At 51.7% G+C, this 24838-nt stretch overlaps 1 protein-coding gene across 1 annotated transcript in view; it reads right to left on the reverse strand.

The window, feature by feature from the left end:
• The window catches only part of LOC148162134 (scavenger receptor cysteine-rich domain-containing protein DMBT1-like), a 58279-nt gene that overhangs the window by 917 nt on the left and 32524 nt on the right, over positions 1 to 24838 (reverse strand). Inside the window, exons 9-28 of the mRNA XM_088020111.1 lie at positions 24422 to 24745; positions 23026 to 23036; positions 21816 to 21830; positions 21423 to 21783; positions 20434 to 20463; positions 18417 to 18791; positions 17426 to 17455; positions 15402 to 15776; positions 14409 to 14436; positions 13206 to 13246; positions 12399 to 12710; positions 11410 to 11439; positions 9376 to 9750; positions 8387 to 8416; positions 6359 to 6733; positions 5371 to 5400; positions 3347 to 3721; positions 2354 to 2381; positions 1151 to 1191; positions 344 to 655 (exon numbers count right to left, since the gene is read on the reverse strand). Coding sequence (XP_087876237.1) covers positions 344 to 655; positions 1151 to 1191; positions 2354 to 2381; positions 3347 to 3721; positions 5371 to 5400; positions 6359 to 6733; positions 8387 to 8416; positions 9376 to 9750; positions 11410 to 11439; positions 12399 to 12710; positions 13206 to 13246; positions 14409 to 14436; positions 15402 to 15776; positions 17426 to 17455; positions 18417 to 18791; positions 20434 to 20463; positions 21423 to 21783; positions 21816 to 21830; positions 23026 to 23036; positions 24422 to 24745 — 3498 coding nt within the window. The remainder of the gene's footprint in view (positions 1 to 343; positions 656 to 1150; positions 1192 to 2353; positions 2382 to 3346; positions 3722 to 5370; positions 5401 to 6358; positions 6734 to 8386; positions 8417 to 9375; positions 9751 to 11409; positions 11440 to 12398; positions 12711 to 13205; positions 13247 to 14408; positions 14437 to 15401; positions 15777 to 17425; positions 17456 to 18416; positions 18792 to 20433; positions 20464 to 21422; positions 21784 to 21815; positions 21831 to 23025; positions 23037 to 24421; positions 24746 to 24838) is intronic.

The following is a 24838-nucleotide window of genomic DNA, read 5'->3' on the forward strand; positions in this document are numbered from 1 at the left end:
GATATCTAAGGCCCTGGGAAATGGGGTGTAGACTGAGCAGATGATCCTGTAGGAAGGATGGAAGAGGCCCATTTTTTTCTGCCCGCGGAACTGGGGATGGTCCTTTCACCCACTATGCCATGTCGCTGCAAAGTAATCTTGGCCCTTCTCTGTTGATGGCCAAACAGGCGAGGACTGCTGACCCTACACTTTCCTTTCCATTGTACTTCAGTGGCCTGCTGCCTTAGAAAACTTGGGAGGCACAAAATATCTCAGAGTGTTGGATGTGGGCCTTCTGTGGTTAGTGTGTTTCTTCCCCTCAAAGACCCTCTCAGAGACAGAGATGGGTATATTTCATCCCCACCTGAGCAGATGACACCCGCATCCTCTGAGTGGCCACAGTTGTGCGAGTTCCAGCCATTGTGAGGGCAGCTCCACAGGTAGGACTCATGGCCACAGCAGCACAGGTTGTCTAAGAAAATTGGCCCTGAGCCTTGACCAAAACGGGCACTTCCAGGGGCCGAAGTGGCCGAGCCACAGCCCAGCTGCCTGCAGACCACGTGGGCCTCATTGGTGTCCCAGTCATCGTCACACACGGTGCCCCAGGAGCCTCGGTACAGGACCTCCACGCGGCCCTGACACCGGTCCCCTCCTCTCACCAGCTTCAGGGCCAAACCTGAATCAGTCCCCGAGGGATAAAAACAGAAATCCTCCTCCATCTGTAACTTTAGCTCATAAGCTTAAAAGATTGAGAAACCCCAGGGGTTTCTTTCTGGCATAAGTTCCTTGGGCAGGTAATGACCTGTCAACATGCCCAGAGGTTAATCTTCACCACAGGTAAAGGAGCAGAGACATCCCAATCGGCTCAAGGCTAAGGACTTTCCAGTGGAAAGAAACACCCCAGGACCTGGATGGAGGTGACGTGGTGGACAGCCCTAATCCAAACTGGGCACACCCAGTATGGAGCACTAAAGCTACTGGTGCATGCCAAGACCCTTGCCTTCATCACCAAAATATTGGCTTCTGGTGCATACTGACTTGGTTATGCCAAAATCCCAGGACACGGTGCACCTCGGTAAGCAAGGTGGAGGACCAGCACTTACCCCTACTCTTCCTAGGGCTCTACCCCATGGGCCCAGGAGCCTCAGGACAAGCAAGTTCCCAGCTGCACTTGAGAGGCCTGCAGTGCTTACACTAGCACCGGGGAAGGACCTTGCCTGAATATTAGCCCAGCATCCCAATGGAGTCATCGGCCCACCCTCTATGATCAGACCCAGGATCTGTTCTTCAGAGGCTTCTATCTCTGTCCCCCAGCTCTACACACACATACACACACACACACACACAAATACACACAGGGACAAGGATAAGGAAAGATACACCCTGAGATGGCTCCTGTCCCTTCCAAACCCAAACATTATCTAGAAGCTGAGAATGATCCTTGGAGAGAGGACTGAAATATTCACCTGGTTCTATTGTTGAAGCTGTGGAGCTGGTGATCCAGGTGGTGTCTGCATATGGCAACAAAGGTAAAAAAAACAAAAAACAGAACAAAAAAATACCCATAGTTAGACTTCATGCAAAGCATTTTTTGAAACCTGTTTTTGGCAGGTATCCTGACGGTTGTCCATCTACAACCTGCTACCTTCTACCTGCATGTACTGTGCAAAGTCCTCTGCTCCCCTAGCATTTCTGGGACAAAGGCCTTGTGAGGTCAGCCAGATCCCTCTACATCTCTAAGCCTGGCATGTTCTTTTCTCCCTTAGAAAACGTTTGCCACCTGTCTATCTTGACTCACGTAGATCTGAGGGCTTTGCCATATATGAAGCCTCAGATAAAGAGTCAGGGGCATTGAGGGTCAAGGAGCAGACAACTGGGTATTTCAGTACCTAGAGCACCTCCATCACCCATTGCACTCCCATCCCCAGGAAATGCTGTCCAGGCCCCCTTGGAGGCAGATATGACTCCATGGAATCGGCGACCTCTGCAAGCACTGAGTAAGGGACAGGAACCAGCCTGCCCTGTTGGCTCTTTAATAGGAAGTCGGTGGTCATCAATGTACAATCTGCCACTCAACTTATCAGCCCGGACTGTATTGCAGCTAGATTCATGGCACAAACGGCCAGTTCTCTGAAACGGAAGGCAGCCACCTCTTGGGACAGTTCCCACATACCGGATGAAACCTCATGGATTGATGGGAAGATGAGACTCTTGTGAATGCCCAGGTCTACGTAAGAGCCACCTTCCAGGATCTCAGTGACAGTGGGGAAAATTAAGGTGCTCCCAGGTTCGATAGAGAGCAGTGGTTTGACCAGCCTAGGGGGAAGAGGGGTGGGTGAGCAGAGAGAAAAGCCTGAGTAGGGTGGCCGAGGACTCACCTGACTGGATCCTGGCCTGAGATGCTGCATCTGTGAGAGAGAAACACGAGTCAGTCACACAGCACACAGGTGGCCCAAATGGACCAAAGGTTCAAGAAACACAGCCTACACCTCCTGAGATCATGCTTCCACATGCCCTCAGGTGGACAGAGGCAGGGCCCACCCTGAACCACTCAGTCCTCTCGGAGCCCCACCCCTCGTCCTGCTGTCATTGTCGGCCTTGCTGGGCCTGAGGACTGACATTCAAGGAGGTGGAATGTCCCTGCCAGGCCCAGAAAGGACCACCAAATCCATTGCCTGTGCTCTGCCTATGAACAGCAAGAATGAATCCGGGCAGTTGGTCTAGATAGACCCCAATTCCCCCAGCCCAGGTGCAAAGCTCCAAGGCTTTACATGGTTTTTCTCCGTTTATGTAGGGAGTCAATTCGATGGCCATATACCTATGTATTTAGCATTCCCCGTAGTAGTGCGTTGCCATTCCCTGTACCTTCCCCACTTCCCAACTGCTCTTCACTGCCCTCCCAAATTCGCAATGTAGACTGCAATCCTGTTCTCCGAATCGGCTTCATGGAGGACTCAGAAGAATATCACCATGAAGGCGTGAAGGTGCTTCATTTTCCAACCATACTCCCAAAAGCTGCACCTTGATATCTAAGGCCCTGGGAAATGGGGTGTAGACTGAGCAGATGATCCTGTAGGAAGGATGGAAGAGGCCCATTTTTTTCTGCCCACGGAACTGGGGATGGTCCTTTCACCCACTATGCCATGTCGCTGCAAAGTAATCTTGGCCCTTCTCTGTTGATGGCCAAACAGGCGAGGACTGCTGACCCTACACTTTCCTTTCCATTGTACTTCAGTGGCCTGCTGCCTTAGAAAACTTGGGAGGCACAAAATATCTCAGAGTGTTGGATGTGGGCCTTCTGTGGTTAGTGTGTTTCTTCCCCTCAAAGACCCTCTCAGAGACAGAGATGGGTATATTTCATCCCCACCTGAGCAGATGACACCCGCATCCTCTGAGTGGCCACAGTTGTGCGAGTTCCAGCCATTGTGAGGGCAGCTCCACAGGTAGGACTCATGGCCACAGCAGCACAGGTTGTCTAAGAAAATTGGCCCTGAGCCTTGACCAAAACGGGCACTTCCAGGGGCCGAAGTGGCCGAGCCACAGCCCAGCTGCCTGCAGACCACGTGGGCCTCATTGGTGTCCCAGTCATCGTCACACACGGTGCCCCAGGAGCCTCGGTACAGGACCTCCACGCGGCCCTGACACCGGTCCCCTCCTCTCACCAGCCTCAGGGCCAAACCTGAATCAGTCCCCGAGGGATAAAAACAGAAATCCTCCTCCATCTGTAACTTTAGCTCATAAGCTTAAAAGATTGAGAAACCCCAGGGGTTTCTTTCTGGCATAAGTTCCTTGGGCAGGTAATGACCTGTCAACATGCCCAGAGGTTAATCTTCACCACAGGTAAAGGAGCAGAGACATCCCAATCGGCTCAAGGCTAAGGACTTTCCAGTGGAAAGAAACACCCCAGGACCTGGATGGAGGTGACGTGGTGGACAGCCCTAATCCAAACTGGGCACACCCAGTATGGAGCACTAAAGCTACTGGTGCATGCCAAGACCCTTGCCTTCATCACCAAAATATTGGCTTCTGGTGCATACTGACTTGGTTATGCCAAAATCCCAGGACACGGTGCACCTCGGCAAGCAAGGTGGAGGACCAGCACTTAGCCCTACTCTTCTTAGGGCTCTACCCCATGGGCCCAGGAGCCACAGGACAAGCAAGTTCCCAGCTGCACTTGAGAGGCCTGCAGTGCTTACACTAGCACCGGGGAAGGACCTTGCCTGAATATTAGCCCAGCATCCCAATGGAGTCATCGGCCCACCCTCTATGATCAGACCCAGGATCTGTTCTTCAGAGGCTTCTCTCTCTGTCCCCCAGCTCTACACACACACACACACACACACACACACACACACACACACACACACAGAGGGACAAGGATAAGGAAAGATACACCCTGAGATGGCTCCTGTCCCTTCCAAACCCAAACATTATCTAGAAGCTGAGAATGATCCTTGGAGAGAGGACTGAAATATTCACCTAATTCTGTTGTTGCAGCTGTGGAGCTGGTGATCCAGGTGGTGTCTGGATATGGCAACAAAGGTAAAAAAAACAAAAAACAGAACAAAAAAATACCCATAGTTAGACTTCATGCAAAGCATTTTTTGAAACCTGTTTTTGGCAGGTATCCTGACGGTTGTCCATCTACAACCTGCTACCTTCCACCCGCGTGTACTGTGCAAAGTCCTCTGCTCCCCTAGCATTTCTGGGACAAAGGCCTTGTGAGGTCAGCCAGGTCCCTCTACATCTCTAAGCCTGGCATGTTCTTTTGTCCCTTAGAAAACGTTTGCCACCTGTCTATCTTGACTCACGTAGATCTGAGGGCTTTGCCATATATGAAGCCTCAGATAAAGAGTCAGGGGCATTGAGGGTCAAGGAGCAGACAACTGGGTATTTCAGTACCTAGAGCACCTCCATCACCCATTGCACTCCCATCCCCAGGAAATGCTGTCCAGGCCCCCTTGGAGGCAGATATGACTCCATGGAATCGGCGACCTCTGCAAGCACTGAGTAAGGGACAGGAACCAGCCTGCCCTGTTGGCTCTTTAATAGGAAGTCGGTGGTCATCAATGTACAATCTGCCACTCAACTTATCAGCCCGGACTGTATTGCAGCTAGATTCATGGCACAAACGGCCAGTTCTCTGAAACGGAAGGCAGCCACCTCTTGGGACAGTTCCCACATACCGGATGAAACCTCATGGATTGATGGGAAGATGAGACTCTTGTGAATGCCCAGGTCTACGTAAGAGCCACCTTCCAGGATCTCAGTGACAGTGGGGAAAATTAAGGTGCTCCCAGGTTCGATAGAGAGCAGTGGTTTGACCAGCCTAGGGGGAAGAGGGGTGGGTGAGCAGAGAGAAAAGCCTGAGTAGGGTGGCCGAGGACTCACCTGACTGGATCCTGGCCTGAGATGCTGCATCTGTGAGAGAGAAACACGAGTCAGTCACACAGCACACAGGTGGCCCAAATGGACCAAAGGTTCAAGAAACACAGCCTACACCTCCTGAGATCATGCTTCCACATGCCCTCAGGTGGACAGAGCCAGGGCCCACCCTGAACCACTCAGTCCTCTCGGAGCCCCACCCTTTGTCCTGCTGCCCTGTCGGCCTTGCTGGGCCTGAGGACTGACATTCAAGGAGGTGGAATGTCCCTGCCAGGCCCAGAAAGGACCACCAAATCCATTGCCTGTGCTCTGCCTATGAACAGCAAGAATGAATCCGGGCAGTTGGTCTAGATAGACCCCAATTCCACCAGCCCAGGTGCAAAGCTCCCAGGCTTTACATGGTTTTTCTCCGTTTATGTAGGGAGTCAATTCGATGGCCATATACCTATGTATTTAGCATTCCCCGTAGTAGTGAGTTGCCATTCCCTGTACCTTCCCCACTTCCCAACTGCTCTTCACTGCCCTCCCAAATTCGCAATGTAGACTGCAATCCTGTTCTCCGAATCGGCTTCATGGAGGACTCAGAAGAATATCACCATGAAGGCGTGAAGGTGGTTCATTTTCCTACCATACTCCCAAAAGCTGCACCTTGATATCTAACGCCCTGGGAAATGGGGTGTAGACTGAGCAGATGATCCTGTAGGAAGGGTGGAAGAGGCCCATTTTTTTCTGCCCACGGAACTGGGGATGGTCCTTTCACCCACTATGCCATGTCGCTGCAAAGTAATCTTGGCCCTTCTCTGTTGATGGCCAAACAGGCGAGGACTGCTGACCCTACACTTTCCTTTCCATTGTACTTCAGTGGCCTGCTGCCTTAGAAAACTTGGGAGGCACAAAATATCTCAGAGTGTTGGATGTGGGCCTTCTGTGGTTAGTGTGTTTCTTCCCCTCAAAGACCCTCTCAGAGACAGAGATGGGTATATTTCATCCCCACCTGAGCAGATGACACCCGCATCCTCTGAGTGGCCACAGTTGTGCGAGTTCCAGCCATTGTGAGGGCAGCTCCACAGGTAGGACTCATGGCCACAGCAGCACAGGTTGTCTAAGAAAATTGGCCCTGAGCCTTGACCAAAACGGGCACTTCCAGGGGCCGAAGTGGCCGAGCCACAGCCCAGCTGCCTGCAGACCACGTGGGCCTCATTGGTGTCCCAGTCATCGTCACACACGGTGCCCCAGGAGCCTCGGTACAGGACCTCCACGCGGCCCTGACACCGGTCCCCTCCTCTCACCAGCTTCAGGGCAAAACCTGAATCAGTCCCCGAGGGATAAAAACAGAAATCCTCCTCCATCTGTAACTTTAGCTCATAAGCTTAAAAGATAGAGAAACCCCAGGGGTTTCTTTCTGGCATAAGTTCCTTGGGCAGGTAATGACCTGTCAACATGTCCAGAGGTTAATCTTCACCACAGGTAAAGGAGCAGAGACATCCCAATCGGCTCAAGGCTAAGGACTTTCCAGTGGAAAGAAACACCCCAGGACCTGGATGGAGGTGACGTGGTGGACAGCCCTAATCCAAACTGGGCACACCCAGTATGGAGCACTAAAGCTACTGGTGCATGCCAAGACCCTTGCCTTCATCACCAAAATATTGGCTTCTGGTGCATACTGACTTGGTTATGCCAAAATCCCAGGACACGGTGCACCTCGGTAAGCAAGGTGGAGGACCAGCACTTACCCCTACTCTTCCTAGGGCTCTACCCCATGGGCCCAGGAGCCTCAGGACAAGCAAGTTCCCAGCTGCACTTGAGAGGCCTGCAGTGCTTACACTAGCACCGGGGAAGGACCTTGCCTGAATATTAGCCCAGCATCCCAATGGAGTCATCGGCCCACCCTCTATGATCAGACCCAGGATCTGTTCTTCAGAGGCTTCTATCTCTGTCCCCCAGCTCTACACACACACACACACACACACACACACACACACACACACACACACACACACAGGGACAAGGATAAGGAAAGATACACCCTGAGATGGCTCCTGTCCCTTCCAAACCCAAACATTTTCTAGAAGCTGAGAATGATCCTTGGAGAGAGGACTGAAATATTCACCTAATTCTGTTGTTGCAGCTGTGGAGCTGGTGATCCAGGTGGTGTCTGGATATGGCAACAAAGGTAAAAAAAACAAAAAACAGAACAAAAAAATACCCATAGTTAGACTTCATGCAAAGCATTTTTTGAAACCTGTTTTTGGCAGGTATCCTGACGGTTGTCCATCTACAACCTGCTACCTTCCACCCGCGTGTACTGTGCAAAGTCCTCTGCTCCCCTAGCATTTCTGGGACAAAGGCCTTGTGAGGTCAGCCAGGTCCCTCTACATCTCTAAGCCTGGCATGTTCTTTTGTCCCTTAGAAAACGTTTGCCACCTGTCTATCTTGACTCACGTAGATCTGAGGGCTTTGCCATATATGAAGCCTCAGATAAAGAGTCAGGGGCATTGAGGGTCAAGGAGCAGACAACTGGGTATTTCAGTACCTAGAGCACCTCCATCACCCATTGCACTCCCATCCCCAGGAAATGCTGTCCAGGCCCCCTTGGAGGCAGATATGACTCCATGGAATCGGCGACCTCTGCAAGCACTGAGTAAGGGACAGGAACCAGCCTGCCCTGTTGGCTCTTTAATAGGAAGTCGGTGGTCATCAATGTACAATCTGCCACTCAACTTATCAGCCCGGACTGTATTGCAGCTAGATTCATGGCACAAACGGCCAGTTCTCTGAAACGGAAGGCAGCCACCTCTTGGGACAGTTCCCACATACCGGATGAAACCTCATGGATTGATGGGAAGATGAGACTCTTGTGAATGCCCAGGTCTACTTAAGAGCCACCTTCCAGGATCTCAGTGACAGTGGGGAAAATTAAGGTGCTCCCAGGTTCAATAGAGAGCAGTGGTTTGACCAGCCTAGGGGGAAGAGGGGTGGGTGAGCAGAGAGAAAAGCCTGAGTAGGGTGGCCGAGGACTCACCTGACTGGATCCTGGCCTGAGATGCTGCATCTGTGAGAGAGAAACACGAGTCAGTCACACAGCACACAGGTGGCCCAAATGGACCAAAGGTTCAAGAAACACAGCCTACACCTCCTGAGATCATGCTTCCACATGCCCTCAGGTGGACAGAGCCAGGGCCCACCCTGAACCACTCAGTCCTCTCGGAGCCCCACCCTTTGTCCTGCTGCCCTTGTCGGCCTTGCTGGGCCTGAGGACTGACATTCAAGGAGGTGGAATGTCCCTGCCAGGCCCAGAAAGGACCACCAAATACATTGCCTGTGCTCTGCCTATGAACAACAAGAATGAATCCGGGCAGTTGGGCTAGATAGACCCCAATTCCACCAGCCCAGGTGCAAAGCTCCCAGGCTTTACATGGTTTTTCTCCATTTATGTAGGGAGTCAATTCGATGGCCATATACCTATGTATTTAGCATTCCCCGTAGTAGTGAGTTGCCATTCCCTGTACCTTCCCCACTTCCCAACTGCTCTTCACTGCCCTCCCAAATTCGCAATGTAGACTGCAATCCTGTTCTCCGAATCGGCTTCATGGAGGACTCAGAAGAATATCACCATGAAGGCGTGAAGGTGGTTCATTTTCCTACCATACTCCCAAAAGCTGCACCTTGATATCTAACGCCCTGGGAAATGGGGTGTAGACTGAGCAGATGATCCTGTAGGAAGGGTGGAAGAGGCCCATTTTTTTCTGCCCACGGAACTGGGGATGGTCCTTTCACCCACTATGCCATGTCGCTGCAAAGTAATCTTGGCCCTTCTCTGTTGATGGCCAAACAGGCGAGGACTGCTGACCCTACACTTTCCTTTCCATTGTACTTCAGTGGCCTGCTGCCTTAGAAAACTTGGGAGGCACAAAATATCTCAGAGTGTTGGATGTGGGCCTTCTGTGGTTAGTGTGTTTCTTCCCCTCAAAGACCCTCTCAGAGACAGAGATGGGTATATTTCATCCCCACCTGAGCAGATGACACCCGCATCCTCTGAGTGGCCACAGTTGTGCGAGTTCCAGCCATTGTGAGGGCAGCTCCACAGGTAGGACTCATGGCCACAGCAGCACAGGTTGTCTAAGAAAATTGGCCCTGAGCCTTGACCAAAACGGGCACTTCCAGGGGCCGAAGTGGCCGAGCCACAGCCCAGCTGCCTGCAGACCACGTGGGCCTCATTGGTGTCCCAGTCATCGTCACACACGGTGCCCCAGGAGCCTCGGTACAGGACCTCCACGCGGCCCTGACACCGGTCCCCTCCTCTCACCAGCTTCAGGGCCAAACCTGAATCAGTCCCCGAGGGATAAAAACAGAAATCCTCCTCCATCTGTAACTTTAGCTCATAAGCTTAAAAGATAGAGAAACCCCAGGGGTTTCTTTCTGGCATAAGTTCCTTGGGCAGGTAATGACCTGTCAACATGCCCAGAGGTTAATCTTCACCACAGGTAAAGGAGCAGAGACATCCCAATCGGCTCAAGGCTAAGGACTTTCCAGTGGAAAGAAACACCCCAGGACCTGGATGGAGGTGACGTGGTGGACAGCCCTAATCCAAACTGGGCACACCCAGTATGGAGCACTAAAGCTACTGGTGCATGCCAAGACCCTTGCCTTCATCACCAAAATATTGGCTTCTGGTGCATACTGACTTGGTTATGCCAAAATCCCAGGACACGGTGCACCTCGGTAAGCAAGGTGGAGGACCAGCACTTACCCCTACTCTTCCTAGGGCTCTACCCCATGGGCCCAGGAGCCTCAGGACAAGCAAGTTCCCAGCTGCACTTGAGAGGCCTGCAGTGCTTACACTAGCACCGGGGAAGGACCTTGCCTGAATATTAGCCCAGCATCCCAATGGAGTCATCGGCCCACCCTCTATGATCAGACCCAGGATCTGTTCTTCAGAGGCTTCTATCTCTGTCCCCCAGCTCTACACACACACACACACACACACACACACACACACACACACACACACACACACACACACAGGGACAAGGATAAGGAAAGATACACCCTGAGATGGCTCCTGTCCCTTCCAAACCCAAACATTTTCTAGAAGCTGAGAATGATCCTTGGAGAGAGGACTGAAATATTCACCTAATTCTGTTGTTGCAGCTGTGGAGCTGGTGATCCAGGTGGTGTCTGGATATGGCAACAAAGGTAAAAAAAACAAAAAACAGAACAAAAAAATACCCATAGTTAGACTTCATGCAAAGCATTTTTTGAAACCTGTTTTTGGCAGGTATCCTGACGGTTGTCCATCTACAACCTGCTACCTTCCACCCGCGTGTACTGTGCAAAGTCCTCTGCTCCCCTAGCATTTCTGGGACAAAGGCCTTGTGAGGTCAGCCAGGTCCCTCTACATCTCTAAGCCTGGCATGTTCTTTTGTCCCTTAGAAAACGTTTGCCACCTGTCTATCTTGACTCACGTAGATCTGAGGGCTTTGCCATATATGAAGCCTCAGATAAAGAGTCAGGGGCATTGAGGGTCAAGGAGCAGACAACTGGGTATTTCAGTACCTAGAGCACCTCCATCACCCATTGCACTCCCATCCCCAGGAAATGCTGTCCAGGCCCCCTTGGAGGCAGATATGACTCCATGGAATCGGCGACCTCTGCAAGCACTGAGTAAGGGACAGGAACCAGCCTGCCCTGTTGGCTCTTTAATAGGAAGTCGGTGGTCATCAATGTACAATCTGCCACTCAACTTATCAGCCCGGACTGTATTGCAGCTAGATTCATGGCACAAACGGCCAGTTCTCTGAAACGGAAGGCAGCCACCTCTTGGGACAGTTCCCACATACCGGATGAAACCTCATGGATTGATGGGAAGATGAGACTCTTGTGAATGCCCAGGTCTACTTAAGAGCCACCTTCCAGGATCTCAGTGACAGTGGGGAAAATTAAGGTGCTCCCAGGTTCAATAGAGAGCAGTGGTTTGACCAGCCTAGGGGGAAGAGGGGTGGGTGAGCAGAGAGAAAAGCCTGAGTAGGGTGGCCGAGGACTCACCTGACTGGATCCTGGCCTGAGATGCTGCATCTGTGAGAGAGAAACACGAGTCAGTCACACAGCACACAGGTGGCCCAAATGGACCAAAGGTTCAAGAAACACAGCCTACACCTCCTGAGATCATGCTTCCACATGCCCTCAGGTGGACAGAGCCAGGGCCCACCCTGAACCACTCAGTCCTCTCGGAGCCCCACCCTTTGTCCTGCTGCCCTTGTCGGCCTTGCTGGGCCTGAGGACTGACATTCAAGGAGGTGGAATGTCCCTGCCAGGCCCAGAAAGGACCACCAAATACATTGCCTGTGCTCTGCCTATGAACAACAAGAATGAATCCGGGCAGTTGGGCTAGATAGACCCCAATTCCACCAGCCCAGGTGCAAAGCTCCCAGGCTTTACATGGTTTTTCTCCATTTATGTAGGGAGTCAATTCGATGGCCATATACCTATGTATTTAGCATTCCCCGTAGTAGTGAGTTGCCATTCCCTGTACCTTCCCCACTTCCCAACTGCTCTTCACTGCCCTCCCATATTTGCAATGTAGACTGCAATCCTGTTCTCCGAATCGGCTTCATGGAGGACTCAGAAGAATATCACCATGAAGGCGTGAAGGTGCTTCATTTTCCAACCATACTCCCAAAAGCTGCACCTTGATATCTAAGGCCCTGGGAAATGGGGTGTAGACTGAGCAGATGATCCTGTAGGAAGGATGGAAGAGGCCCATTTTTTTCTGCCCGCGGAACTGGGGATGGTCCTTTCACCCACTATGCCATGTCGCTGCAAAGTAATCTTGGCCCTTCTCTGTTGATGGCCAAACAGGCGAGGACTGCTGACCCTACACTTTCCTTTCCATTGTACTTCAGTGGCCTGCTGCCTTAGAAAACTTGGGAGGCACAAAATATCTCAGAGTGTTGGATGTGGGCCTTCTGTGGTTAGTGTGTTTCTTCCCCTCAAAGACCCTCTCAGAGACAGAGATGGGTATATTTCATCCCCACCTGAGCAGATGACACCCGCATCCTCTGAGTGGCCACAGTTGTGCGAGTTCCAGCCATTGTGAGGGCAGCTCCACAGGTAGGACTCATGGCCACAGCAGCACAGGTTGTCTAAGAAAATTGGCCCTGAGCCTTGACCAAAACGGGCACTTCCAGGGGCCGAAGTGGCCGAGCCACAGCCCAGCTGCCTGCAGACCACGTGGGCCTCATTGGTGTCCCAGTCATCGTCACACACGGTGCCCCAGGAGCCTCGGTACAGGACCTCCACGCGGCCCTGACACCGGTCCCCTCCTCTCACCAGCTTCAGGGCCAAACCTGAATCAGTCCCCGAGGGATAAAAACAGAAATCCTCCTCCATCTGTAACTTTAGCTCATAAGCTTAAAAGATTGAGAAACCCCAGGGGTTTCTTTCTGGCATAAGTTCCTTGGGCAGGTAATGACCTGTCAACATGCCCAGAGGTTAATCTTCACCACAGGTAAAGGAGCAGAGACATCCCAATCGGCTCAAGGCTAAGGACTTTCCAGTGGAAAGAAACACCCCAGGACCTGGATGGAGGTGACGTGGTGGACAGCCCTAATCCAAACTGGGCACACCCAGTATGGAGCACTAAAGCTACTGGTGCATGCCAAGACCCTTGCCTTCATCACCAAAATATTGGCTTCTGGTGCATACTGACTTGGTTATGCCAAAATCCCAGGACACGGTGCACCTCGGTAAGCAAGGTGGAGGACCAGCACTTACCCCTACTCTTCCTAGGGCTCTACCCCATGGGCCCAGGAGCCTCAGGACAAGCAAGTTCCCAGCTGCACTTGAGAGGCCTGCAGTGCTTACACTAGCACCGGGGAAGGACCTTGCCTGAATATTAGCCCAGCATCCCAATGGAGTCATCGGCCCACCCTCTATGATCAGACCCAGGATCTGTTCTTCAGAGGCTTCTATCTCTGTCCCCCAGCTCTACACACACATACACACACACACACACACAAATACACACAGGGACAAGGATAAGGAAAGATACACCCTGAGATGGCTCCTGTCCCTTCCAAACCCAAACATTATCTAGAAGCTGAGAATGATCCTTGGAGAGAGGACTGAAATATTCACCTGGTTCTATTGTTGAAGCTGTGGAGCTGGTGATCCAGGTGGTGTCTGCATATGGCAACAAAGGTAAAAAAAACAAAAAACAGAACAAAAAAATACCCATAGTTAGACTTCATGCAAAGCATTTTTTGAAACCTGTTTTTGGCAGGTATCCTGACGGTTGTCCATCTACAACCTGCTACCTTCTACCTGCATGTACTGTGCAAAGTCCTCTGCTCCCCTAGCATTTCTGGGACAAAGGCCTTGTGAGGTCAGCCAGATCCCTCTACATCTCTAAGCCTGGCATGTTCTTTTCTCCCTTAGAAAACGTTTGCCACCTGTCTATCTTGACTCACGTAGATCTGAGGGCTTTGCCATATATGAAGCCTCAGATAAAGAGTCAGGGGCATTGAGGGTCAAGGAGCAGACAACTGGGTATTTCAGTACCTAGAGCACCTCCATCACCCATTGCACTCCCATCCCCAGGAAATGCTGTCCAGGCCCCCTTGGAGGCAGATATGACTCCATGGAATCGGCGACCTCTGCAAGCACTGAGTAAGGGACAGGAACCAGCCTGCCCTGTTGGCTCTTTAATAGGAAGTCGGTGGTCATCAATGTACAATCTGCCACTCAACTTATCAGCCCGGACTGTATTGCAGCTAGATTCATGGCACAAACGGCCAGTTCTCTGAAACGGAAGGCAGCCACCTCTTGGGACAGTTCCCACATACCGGATGAAACCTCATGGATTGATGGGAAGATGAGACTCTTGTGAATGCCCAGGTCTACGTAAGAGCCACCTTCCAGGATCTCAGTGACAGTGGGGAAAATTAAGGTGCTCCCAGGTTCGATAGAGAGCAGTGGTTTGACCAGCCTAGGGGGAAGAGGGGTGGGTGAGCAGAGAGAAAAGCCTGAGTAGGGTGGCCGAGGACTCACCTGACTGGATCCTGGCCTGAGATGCTGCATCTGTGAGAGAGAAACACGAGTCAGTCACACAGCACACAGGTGGCCCAAATGGACCAAAGGTTCAAGAAACACAGCCTACACCTCCTGAGATCATGCTTCCACATGCCCTCAGGTGGACAGAGGCAGGGCCCACCCTGAACCACTCAGTCCTCTCGGAGCCCCACCCCTCGTCCTGCTGTCATTGTCGGCCTTGCTGGGCCTGAGGACTGACATTCAAGGAGGTGGAATGTCCCTGCCAGGCCCAGAAAGGACCACCAAATCCATTGCCTGTGCTCTGCCTATGAACAGCAAGAATGAATCCGGGCAGTTGGTCTAGATAGACCCCAATTCCCCCAGCCCAGGTGCAAAGCTCCAAGGCTTTACATGGTTTTTCTCCGTTTATGTAGGGAGTCAATTCGATGGCCATATACCTATGTATTTAGCATTCCCCGTAGTAGTGCGTTGCCATTCCCTGTACCTTCCCCACTTCCCAACTGCTCTTCACTGCCCTCCCAAATTCGCAATGTAGACTGCAATCCTGTTCTCCGAATCGGCTTCATGGAGGACTCAGAAGAATATCACCATGAAGGCGTGAAGGTGCTTCATTTTCCAACCATACTCCCAAAAGCTGCACCTTGATATCTAAGGCCCTGGGAAATGGGGTGTAGACTGAGCAGATGATCCTGTAGGAAGGATGGAAGAGGCCCATTTTTTTCTGCCCACGGAACTGGGGATGGTCCTTTCACCCACTATGCCATGTCGCTGCAAAGTAATCTTGGCCCTTCTCTGTTGATGGCCAAACAGGCGAGGACTGCTGACCCTACACTTTCCTTTCCATTGTACTTCAGTGGCCTGCTGCCTTAGAAAACTTGGGAGGCACAAAATATCTCAGAGTGTTGGATGTGGGCCTTCTGTGGTTAGTGTGTTTCTTCCCCTCAAAGACCCTCTCAGAGACAGAGATGGGTATATTTCATCCCCACCTGAGCAGATGACACCCGCATCCTCTGAGTGGCCACAGTTGTGCGAGTTCCAGCCATTGTGAGGGCAGCTCCACAGGTAGGACTCATGGCCACAGCAGCACAGGTTGTCTAAGAAAATTGGCCCTGAGCCTTGACCAAAACGGGCACTTCCAGGGGCCGAAGTGGCCGAGCCACAGCCCAGCTGCCTGCAGACCACGTGGGCCTCATTGGTGTCCCAGTCATCGTCACACACGGTGCCCCAGGAGCCTCGGTACAGGACCTCCACGCGGCCCTGACACCGGTCCCCTCCTCTCACCAGCCTCAGGGCCAAACCTGAATCAGTCCCCGAGGGATAAAAACAGAAATCCTCCTCCATCTGTAACTTTAGCTCATAAGCTTAAAAGATTGAGAAACCCCAGGGGTTTCTTTCTGGCATAAGTTCCTTGGGCAGGTAATGACCTGTCAACATGCCCAGAGGTTAATCTTCACCACAGGTAAAGGAGCAGAGACATCCCAATCGGCTCAAGGCTAAGGACTTTCCAGTGGAAAGAAACACCCCAGGACCTGGATGGAGGTGACGTGGTGGACAGCCCTAATCCAAACTGGGCACACCCAGTATGGAGCACTAAAGCTACTGGTGCATGCCAAGACCCTTGCCTTCATCACCAAAATATTGGCTTCTGGTGCATACTGACTTGGTTATGCCAAAATCCCAGGACACGGTGCACCTCGGCAAGCAAGGTGGAGGACCAGCACTTAGCCCTACTCTTCTTAGGGCTCTACCCCATGGGCCCAGGAGCCACAGGACAAGCAAGTTCCCAGCTGCACTTGAGAGGCCTGCAGTGCTTACACTAGCACCGGGGAAGGACCTTGCCTGAATATTAGCCCAGCATCCCAATGGAGTCATCGGCCCACCCTCTATGATCAGACCCAGGATCTGTTCTTCAGAGGCTTCTCTCTCTGTCCCCCAGCTCTACACACACACACACACACACACACACACACACACACACACACACACAGAGGGACAAGGATAAGGAAAGATACACCCTGAGATGGCTCCTGTCCCTTCCAAACCCAAACATTATCTAGAAGCTGAGAATGATCCTTGGAGAGAGGACTGAAATATTCACCTAATTCTGTTGTTGCAGCTGTGGAGCTGGTGATCCAGGTGGTGTCTGGATATGGCAACAAAGGTAAAAAAAACAAAAAACAGAACAAAAAAATACCCATAGTTAGACTTCATGCAAAGCATTTTTTGAAACCTGTTTTTGGCAGGTATCCTGACGGTTGTCCATCTACAACCTGCTACCTTCCACCCGCGTGTACTGTGCAAAGTCCTCTGCTCCCCTAGCATTTCTGGGACAAAGGCCTTGTGAGGTCAGCCAGGTCCCTCTACATCTCTAAGCCTGGCATGTTCTTTTGTCCCTTAGAAAACGTTTGCCACCTGTCTATCTTGACTCACGTAGATCTGAGGGCTTTGCCATATATGAAGCCTCAGATAAAGAGTCAGGGGCATTGAGGGTCAAGGAGCAGACAACTGGGTATTTCAGTACCTAGAGCACCTCCATCACCCATTGCACTCCCATCCCCAGGAAATGCTGTCCAGGCCCCCTTGGAGGCAGATATGACTCCATGGAATCGGCGACCTCTGCAAGCACTGAGTAAGGGACAGGAACCAGCCTGCCCTGTTGGCTCTTTAATAGGAAGTCGGTGGTCATCAATGTACAATCTGCCACTCAACTTATCAGCCCGGACTGTATTGCAGCTAGATTCATGGCACAAACGGCCAGTTCTCTGAAACGGAAGGCAGCCACCTCTTGGGACAGTTCCCACATACCGGATGAAACCTCATGGATTGATGGGAAGATGAGACTCTTGTGAATGCCCAGGTCTACGTAAGAGCCACCTTCCAGGATCTCAGTGACAGTGGGGAAAATTAAGGTGCTCCCAGGTTCGATAGAGAGCAGTGGTTTGACCAGCCTAGGGGGAAGAGGGGTGGGTGAGCAGAGAGAAAAGCCTGAGTAGGGTGGCCGAGGACTCACCTGACTGGATCCTGGCCTGAGATGCTGCATCTGTGAGAGAGAAACACGAGTCAGTCACACAGCACACAGGTGGCCCAAATGGACCAAAGGTTCAAGAAACACAGCCTACACCTCCTGAGATCATGCTTCCACATGCCCTCAGGTGGACAGAGCCAGGGCCCACCCTGAACCACTCAGTCCTCTCGGAGCCCCACCCTTTGTCCTGCTGCCCTTGTCGGCCTTGCTGGGCCTCAGGACTGACATTCAAGGAGGTGGAATGTCCCTGCCAGGCCCAGAAAGGACCACCAAATCCATTGCCTGTGCTCTGCCTATGAACAGCAAGAATGAATCCGGGCAGTTGGTCTAGATAGACCCCAATTCCACCAGCCCAGGTGCAAAGCTCCCAGGCTTTACATGGTTTTTCTCCGTTTATGTAGGGAGTCAATTCGATGGCCATATACCTATGTGTTTAGCATTCCCCGTAGTAGTGAGTTGCCATTCCCTGTACCTTCCCCACTTCCCAACTGCTCTTCACTGCCCTCCCAAATTCGCAATGTAGACTGCAATCCTGTTCTCCGAATCGGCTTCATGGAGGACTCAGAAGAATATCACCATGAAGGCGTGAAGGTGGTTCATTTTCCAACCATACTCCCAAAAGCTGCACCTTGATATCTAACGCCCTGGGAAATGGGGTGTAGACTGAGCAGATGATCCTGTAGGAAGGGTGGAAGAGGCCCATTTTTTTCTGCCCACGGAACTGGGGATGGTCCTTTCACCCACTATGCCATGTCGCTGCAAAGTAATCTTGGCCCTTCTCTGTTGATGGCCAAACAGGCGAGGACTGCTGACCCTACACTTTCCTTTCCATTGTACTTCAGTGGCCTGCTGCCTTAGAAAACTTGGGAGGCACAGAATATCTCAGAGAGTGTTGGATGTGGGCCTTCTGTGGTTAGTGTGTTTCTTCCCCTCAAAGACCCTCTCAGAGACAGAGATGGGTATATTTCATCCCCACCTGAGCAGATGACACCCGCATCCTCTGAGTGGCCACAGTTGTGCGAGTTCCAGCCATTGTGAGGGCAGCTCCACAGGTAGGACTCATGGCCACAGCAGCACAGGTTGTCTAAGAAAATTGGCCCTGAGCCTTGACCAAAACGGGCACTTCCAGGGGCCGAAGTGGCCGAGCCACAGCCCAGCTGCCTGCAGACCACGTGGGCCTCATTGGTGTCCCAGTCATCGTCACACACGGTGCCCCAGGAGCCTCGGTACAGGACCTCCACGCGGCCCTGACACCGGTCCCCTCCTCTCACCAGCCTCAGGGCCAAACCTGAATCAGTCCCCGAGGGATAAAAACAGAAATCCTCCTCCATCTGTAACTTTAGCTCATAAGCTTAAAAGATTGAGAAACCCCAGGGGTTTCTTTCTGGCATAAGTTCCTTGGGCAGGTAATGACCTGTCAACATGCCCAGAGGTTAATCTTCACCACAGGTAAAGGAGCAGAGACATCCCAATCGGCTCAAGGCTAAGGACTTTCCAGTGGAAAGAAACACCCCATGACCTGGATGGAGGTGACGTGGTGGACAGCCCTAATCCAAACTGGGCACACCCAGTATGGAGCACTAAAGCTACTGGTGCATGCCAAGACCCTTGCCTTCATCACCAAAATATTGGCTTCTGGTGCATACTGACTTGGTTATGCCAAAATCCCAGGACACGGTGCACCTCGGCAAGCAAGGTGGAGGACCAGCACTTAGCCCTACTCTTCTTAGGGCTCTACCCCATGGGCCCAGGAGCACAGGACAAGCAAGTTCCCAGCTGCACTTGAGAGGCCTGCAGTGCTTACACTAGCACCGGGGAAGGACCTTGCCTGAATATTAGCCCAGCATCCCAATGGAGTCATCGGCCCACCCTCTATGATCAGACCCAGGATCTGTTCTTCAGAGGCTTCTCTCTCTGTCCCCCAGCTCTACACACACACACACACACACACACACACACACACACACACACAGGGACAAGGATAAGGAAAGATACACCCTGAGGTGGCTCCTGTCCCTTCCAAACCCAAACATTATCTAGAAGCTGAGAATGATCCTTGGAGAGAGGACTGAAATATTCACCTAATTCTGTTGTTGCAGCTGTGGAGCTGGTGATCCAGGTGGTGTCTGGATATGGCAACAAAGGTAAAAAAAACAAAAAACAGAACAAAAAAATACCCATAGTTAGACTTCATGCAAAGCATTTTTTGAAACCTGTTTTTGGCAGGTATCCTGACGGTTGTCCATCTACAACCTGCTACCTTCCACCCGCGTGTACTGTGCAAAGTCCTCTGCTCCCCTAGCATTTCTGGGACAAAGGCCTTGTGAGGTCAGCCAGGTCCCTCTACATCTCTAAGCCTGGCATGTTCTTTTGTCCCTTAGAAAACGTTTGCCACCTGTCTATCTTGACTCACGTAGATCTGAGGGCTTTGCCATATATGAAGCCTCAGATAAAGAGTCAGGGGCATTGAGGGTCAAGGAGCAGACAACTGGGTATTTCAGTACCTAGAGCACCTCCATCACCCATTGCACTCCCATCCCCAGGAAATGCTGTCCAGGCCCCCTTGGAGGCAGATATGACTCCATGGAATCGGCGACCTCTGCAAGCACTGAGTAAGGGACAGGAACCAGCCTGCCCTGTTGGCTCTTTAATAGGAAGTCGGTGGTCATCAATGTACAATCTGCCACTCAACTTATCAGCCCGGACTGTATTGCAGCTAGATTCATGGCACAAACGGCCAGTTCTCTGAAACGGAAGGCAGCCACCTCTTGGGACAGTTCCCACATACCGGATGAAACCTCATGGATTGATGGGAAGATGAGACTCTTGTGAATGCCCAGGTCTACGTAAGAGCCACCTTCCAGGATCTCAGTGACAGTGGGGAAAATTAAGGTGCTCCCAGGTTCAATAGAGAGCAGTGGTTTGACCAGCCTAGGGGGAAGAGGGGTGGGTGAGCAGAGAGAAAAGCCTGAGTAGGGTGGCCGAGGACTCACCTGACTGGATCCTGGCCTGAGATGCTGCATCTGTGAGAGAGAAACACGAGTCAGTCACACAGCACACAGGTGGCCCAAATGGACCAAAGGTTCAAGAAACACAGCCTACACCTCCTGAGATCATGCTTCCACATGCCCTCAGGTGGACAGAGCCAGGGCCCACCCTGAACCACTCAGTCCTCTCGGAGCCCCACCCTTTGTCCTGCTGCCCTTGTCGGCCTTGCTGGGCCTGAGGACTGACATTCAAGGAGGTGGAATGTCCCTGCCAGGCCCAGAAAGGACCACCAAATACATTGCCTGTGCTCTGCCTATGAACAACAAGAATGAATCCGGGCAGTTGGGCTAGATAGACCCCAATTCCACCAGCCCAGGTGCAAAGCTCCCAGGGTTTACATGGTTTTTCTCCATTTATGTAGGGAGTCAATTCGATGGCCATATACCTATGTATTTAGCATTCCCCGTAGTAGTGAGTTGCCATTCCCTGTACCTTCCCCACTTCCCAACTGCTCTTCACTGCCCTCCCATATTTGCAATGTAGACTGCAATCCTGTTCTCCGAATCGGCTTCATGGAGGACTCAGAAGAATATCACCATGAAGGCGTGAAGGTGCTTCATTTTCCAACCATACTCCCAAAAGCTGCACCTTGATATCTAAGGCCCTGGGAAATGGGGTGTAGACTGAGCAGATGATCCTGTAGGAAGGATGGAAGAGGCCCATTTTTTTCTGCCCGCGGAACTGGGGATGGTCCTTTCACCCACTATGCCATGTTGCTGCAAAGTAATCTTGGCCCTTCTCTGTTGATGGCCAAACAGGCGAGGACTGCTGACCCTACACTTTCCTTTCCATTGTACTTCAGTGGCCTGCTGCCTTAGAAAACTTGGGAGGCACAAAATATCTCAGAGTGTTGGATGTGGGCCTTCTGTGGTTAGTGTGTTTCTTCCCCTCAAAGACCCTCTCAGAGACAGAGATGGGTATATTTCATCCCCACCTGAGCAGATGACACCCGCATCCTCTGAGTGGCCACAGTTGTGCGAGTTCCAGCCATTGTGAGGGCAGCTCCACAGGTAGGACTCATGGCCACAGCAGCACAGGTTGTCTAAGAAAATTGGCCCTGAGCCTTGACCAAAACGGGCACTTCCAGGGGCCGAAGTGGCCGAGCCACAGCCCAGCTGCCTGCAGACCACGTGGGCCTCATTGGTGTCCCAGTCATCGTCACACACGGTGCCCCAGGAGCCTCGGTACAGGACCTCCACGCGGCCCTGACACCGGTCCCCTCCTCTCACCAGCTTCAGGGCCAAACCTGAATCAGTCCCCGAGGGATAAAAACAGAAATCCTCCTCCATCTGTAACTTTAGCTCATAAGCTTAAAAGATTGAGAAACCCCAGGGGTTTCTTTCTGGCATAAGTTCTTTGGGCAGGTAATGACCTGTCAACATGCCCAGAGGTTAATCTTCACCACAGGTAAAGGAGCAGAGACATCCCAATCGGCTCAAGGCTAAGGACTTTCCAGTGGAAAGAAACACCCCATGACCTGGATGGAGGTGACGTGGTGGACAGCCCTAATCCAAACTGGGCACACCCAGTATGGAGCACTAAAGCTACTGGTGCATGCCAAGACCCTTGCCTTCATCACCAAAATATTGGCTTCTGGTGCATACTGACTTGGTTATGCCAAAATCCTAGGACTCGGTGTACCTCGGCAAGCAAGGTGGAGGACCAGCACTTAGCCCTACACTTTTTAGGGCTCTACCCCATGGGCCCAGGAGCCACAGGACAAGCAAGTTCCCAGCTGCACTTGAGAGGCCTGCAGTGCTTACACTAGCACCGGGGAAGGACCTGCCTGAATATTAGCCCAGCATCCCAATGGACTCATGGGCCCACCATCTATGATCAGGCCTAGGATCGGTTCTTAAGAGGATTCTCCCTCTGTCCCCCAGATGTACACACACGCACACACACACACACACATACACATACACACAGGGACAAGGATAAGGAAAATACACCCTGAGATGGCTCCAGTCCCTTCCAAACCGAAACGTTATATAGAAGCTGAGAATGATCTTAGGAGAGAGGACTGAAATATTCACCTAATTCTGTTTTTGAAGCTGTGGAGCTGCTGATCCAGGTGGTGTCTGGATATGGCAACAAAGGTAAAAAACAAAACAAACAAACAAACAAAAAACAGACTTAGACTTCATGGAAAGCATTTTTTGAAACCTGTTTTAGGCAGGCATCCTGACGGTTGTCCATCTGCATCCTCCTACTTCCACCTGTGTGTGCTGTGCAAACTCCCCTGCTTCCCTAGCATTTCTGGGACAAAGGCCTTGTGAGTTCAGCCAGGTCCCTTTCCTTCTCTAAGCCTGGCATGTTCTTTTGTCCCTTAGAAAACCTTTGCCACCTGTCTATCTTGACTCACGTAGATCTGAGGTCTTTGCCATATATAAAGCCTCAGATAAAGAGTCAGGGGCATTGAGGGTCAAGGAGGAGCCAAGTGGGCATCCCAGGACCTAGAGCACCTCCATCACCCATTGCACTCCCATCCCCAGGAAATGATGTCCAAGCCCCCTTAGAGGCAGATATGACTCCACGGAATGAGAGGCTTTTGCAAGCACGGAGTAAGTGACAGGAACCACCCTGCCCTGTTGGCTCTTCAATAGGAAGTCGATGGTCATCAGTGTACAACTCCCACTCAACTTATCAGGCCGGATTTTATTGCAGCTGAGATTCATGGCACAATCGGCCAGTTCTCTGAAAAGGCAGGGAGCTACCACTTGGGACAGTTCCCACAACTGGATGAAACCTCATTGATTGATGGGAAGATGAGATGCTTGTGAATCCCATGCCTAGTTAAGAGCCACCTTTCAGAATCTCAGTGTCAGTGGGGAAAATTAAGGTGCTCCCTGGTTTGACAGAGAGCAGACAGATTTGACCACCCTGGGGGGAAGAGGGATAGATGGGCAGAGAGACAAGCCTGAGTAGGGTGGCTAAGGACTTACCTGGCTGGATCATGAACTGAGATGGATCAGGTGTGACAAAGAATCACGAACCAGACACACAGCAGACAGGTGCTCCAAGTGGACCGAAGGTTTAAGAAACACAACATATACCTCCTGAGATCATGCTTCCACATGCCCTCGGGTGGAAGGAGCCAGGGCCCACCCTGAAGCTCTCAGTCCTCTGGGAGCCCCACCCTTTTTCCTGCTGCCATTGTCTGCCTTGCTGGGCCTGAGGGCTGACATTCAAGGAGGTGGAATGTCCTTGCCAGACCCAGGACAGGCCACCAAAGCCATTGCATTCGCTCTGCATATGAACAGCAAGAATGACTCTGGACAGTTGGTCTAGATAGACCCCATTTCCACCAGCCCAGGGGCAATGCTCCCAGTCTTTACATGGTTTTCCTTCATTTCTATAGAGAGTGAACTTGATTGCCATATTCCTATGTGTTTCTTTATCATTCCATGTGTAGTGAGTTTCCATTCCCTCTACCTTTCCCACGTCCCAAATGCTCTTCACTGCCCTCCCAAAATCACAAGATACACTGCAATTTGTTCTCCAAATAGGCTTCATGGAGGACTCAAAAGAGTATAACCATGAAGGTATGAAGGTGGTTCATTTTCCAACCATACTCCCAATAGGTGCACCATGATATGTAAGGCCCTGGGAAATGGGGTGTAGACTGAGCAGACAATTCTGTAGGAAAGAAGAGGCCCATTTTTTTCTGCCCACTGAACTGGAGATGGTCCTTTCACCCACTATGCCATGCTGCTGCAAAGTAATATTGGTCCTTCTCTGTTGATGGCCAAACAGGCAAGGACCACTGACCCTACACTTTCTTTTCCATTGTACTTCAGTTGCCTGCTGCCTCTAGAAACCTTGGGAGGCACAAAATATCTCAGAGTGTTGGATGTGGGCCTTTTGTGGATGATGTGTTTCTTCCCCTCAAAGACCCTCTCAGAGACAGAGATGGGTATATTTCATCCTCACCTGAGCAAATGACACCAGCATCTTCTCCATGGCCGCAGTTGTGCGAGTTCCAGCCATTGTGAGGGCAGCTCCAGAGGTCAGACTCATGCCCGGAGCAGCGAAGGTTGTCTAGGAGAATTGGCCCTGAGCCTTGACCAAAATGGGCACTTCCAGGGGCCGAAGTGGCCGAGCCACAGCCCAGCTGCCTGCAGACCACGTGGGCGTCATTGGTGTCCCAGTCGTCGTCACACACGGTGCCCCAGGAGCCTTGGTACAGGACCTCCACGCGGCCCTGACACCGGTCCCCTCCGCTCACCAGCCTCAGGGCCAAACCTGACTCACTCCCTGAGGAATAAAGAACAGAAATCCTCCTCCATCTGTACCTTAAGCTCATAAGCTTAAAACATTGGGAAGACCCAGGGGCTTTTACCCTGGCCT

The sequence above is a fragment of the Eumetopias jubatus genome, unplaced genomic scaffold, assembly GCF_037043125.1.
Source record: "Eumetopias jubatus isolate StellerSeaLion01/CBP00866 unplaced genomic scaffold, mEumJub1_p1.0 scaffold_17, whole genome shotgun sequence".
NCBI classification, from domain to species: Eukaryota; Metazoa; Chordata; class Mammalia; order Carnivora; family Otariidae; genus Eumetopias; species Eumetopias jubatus.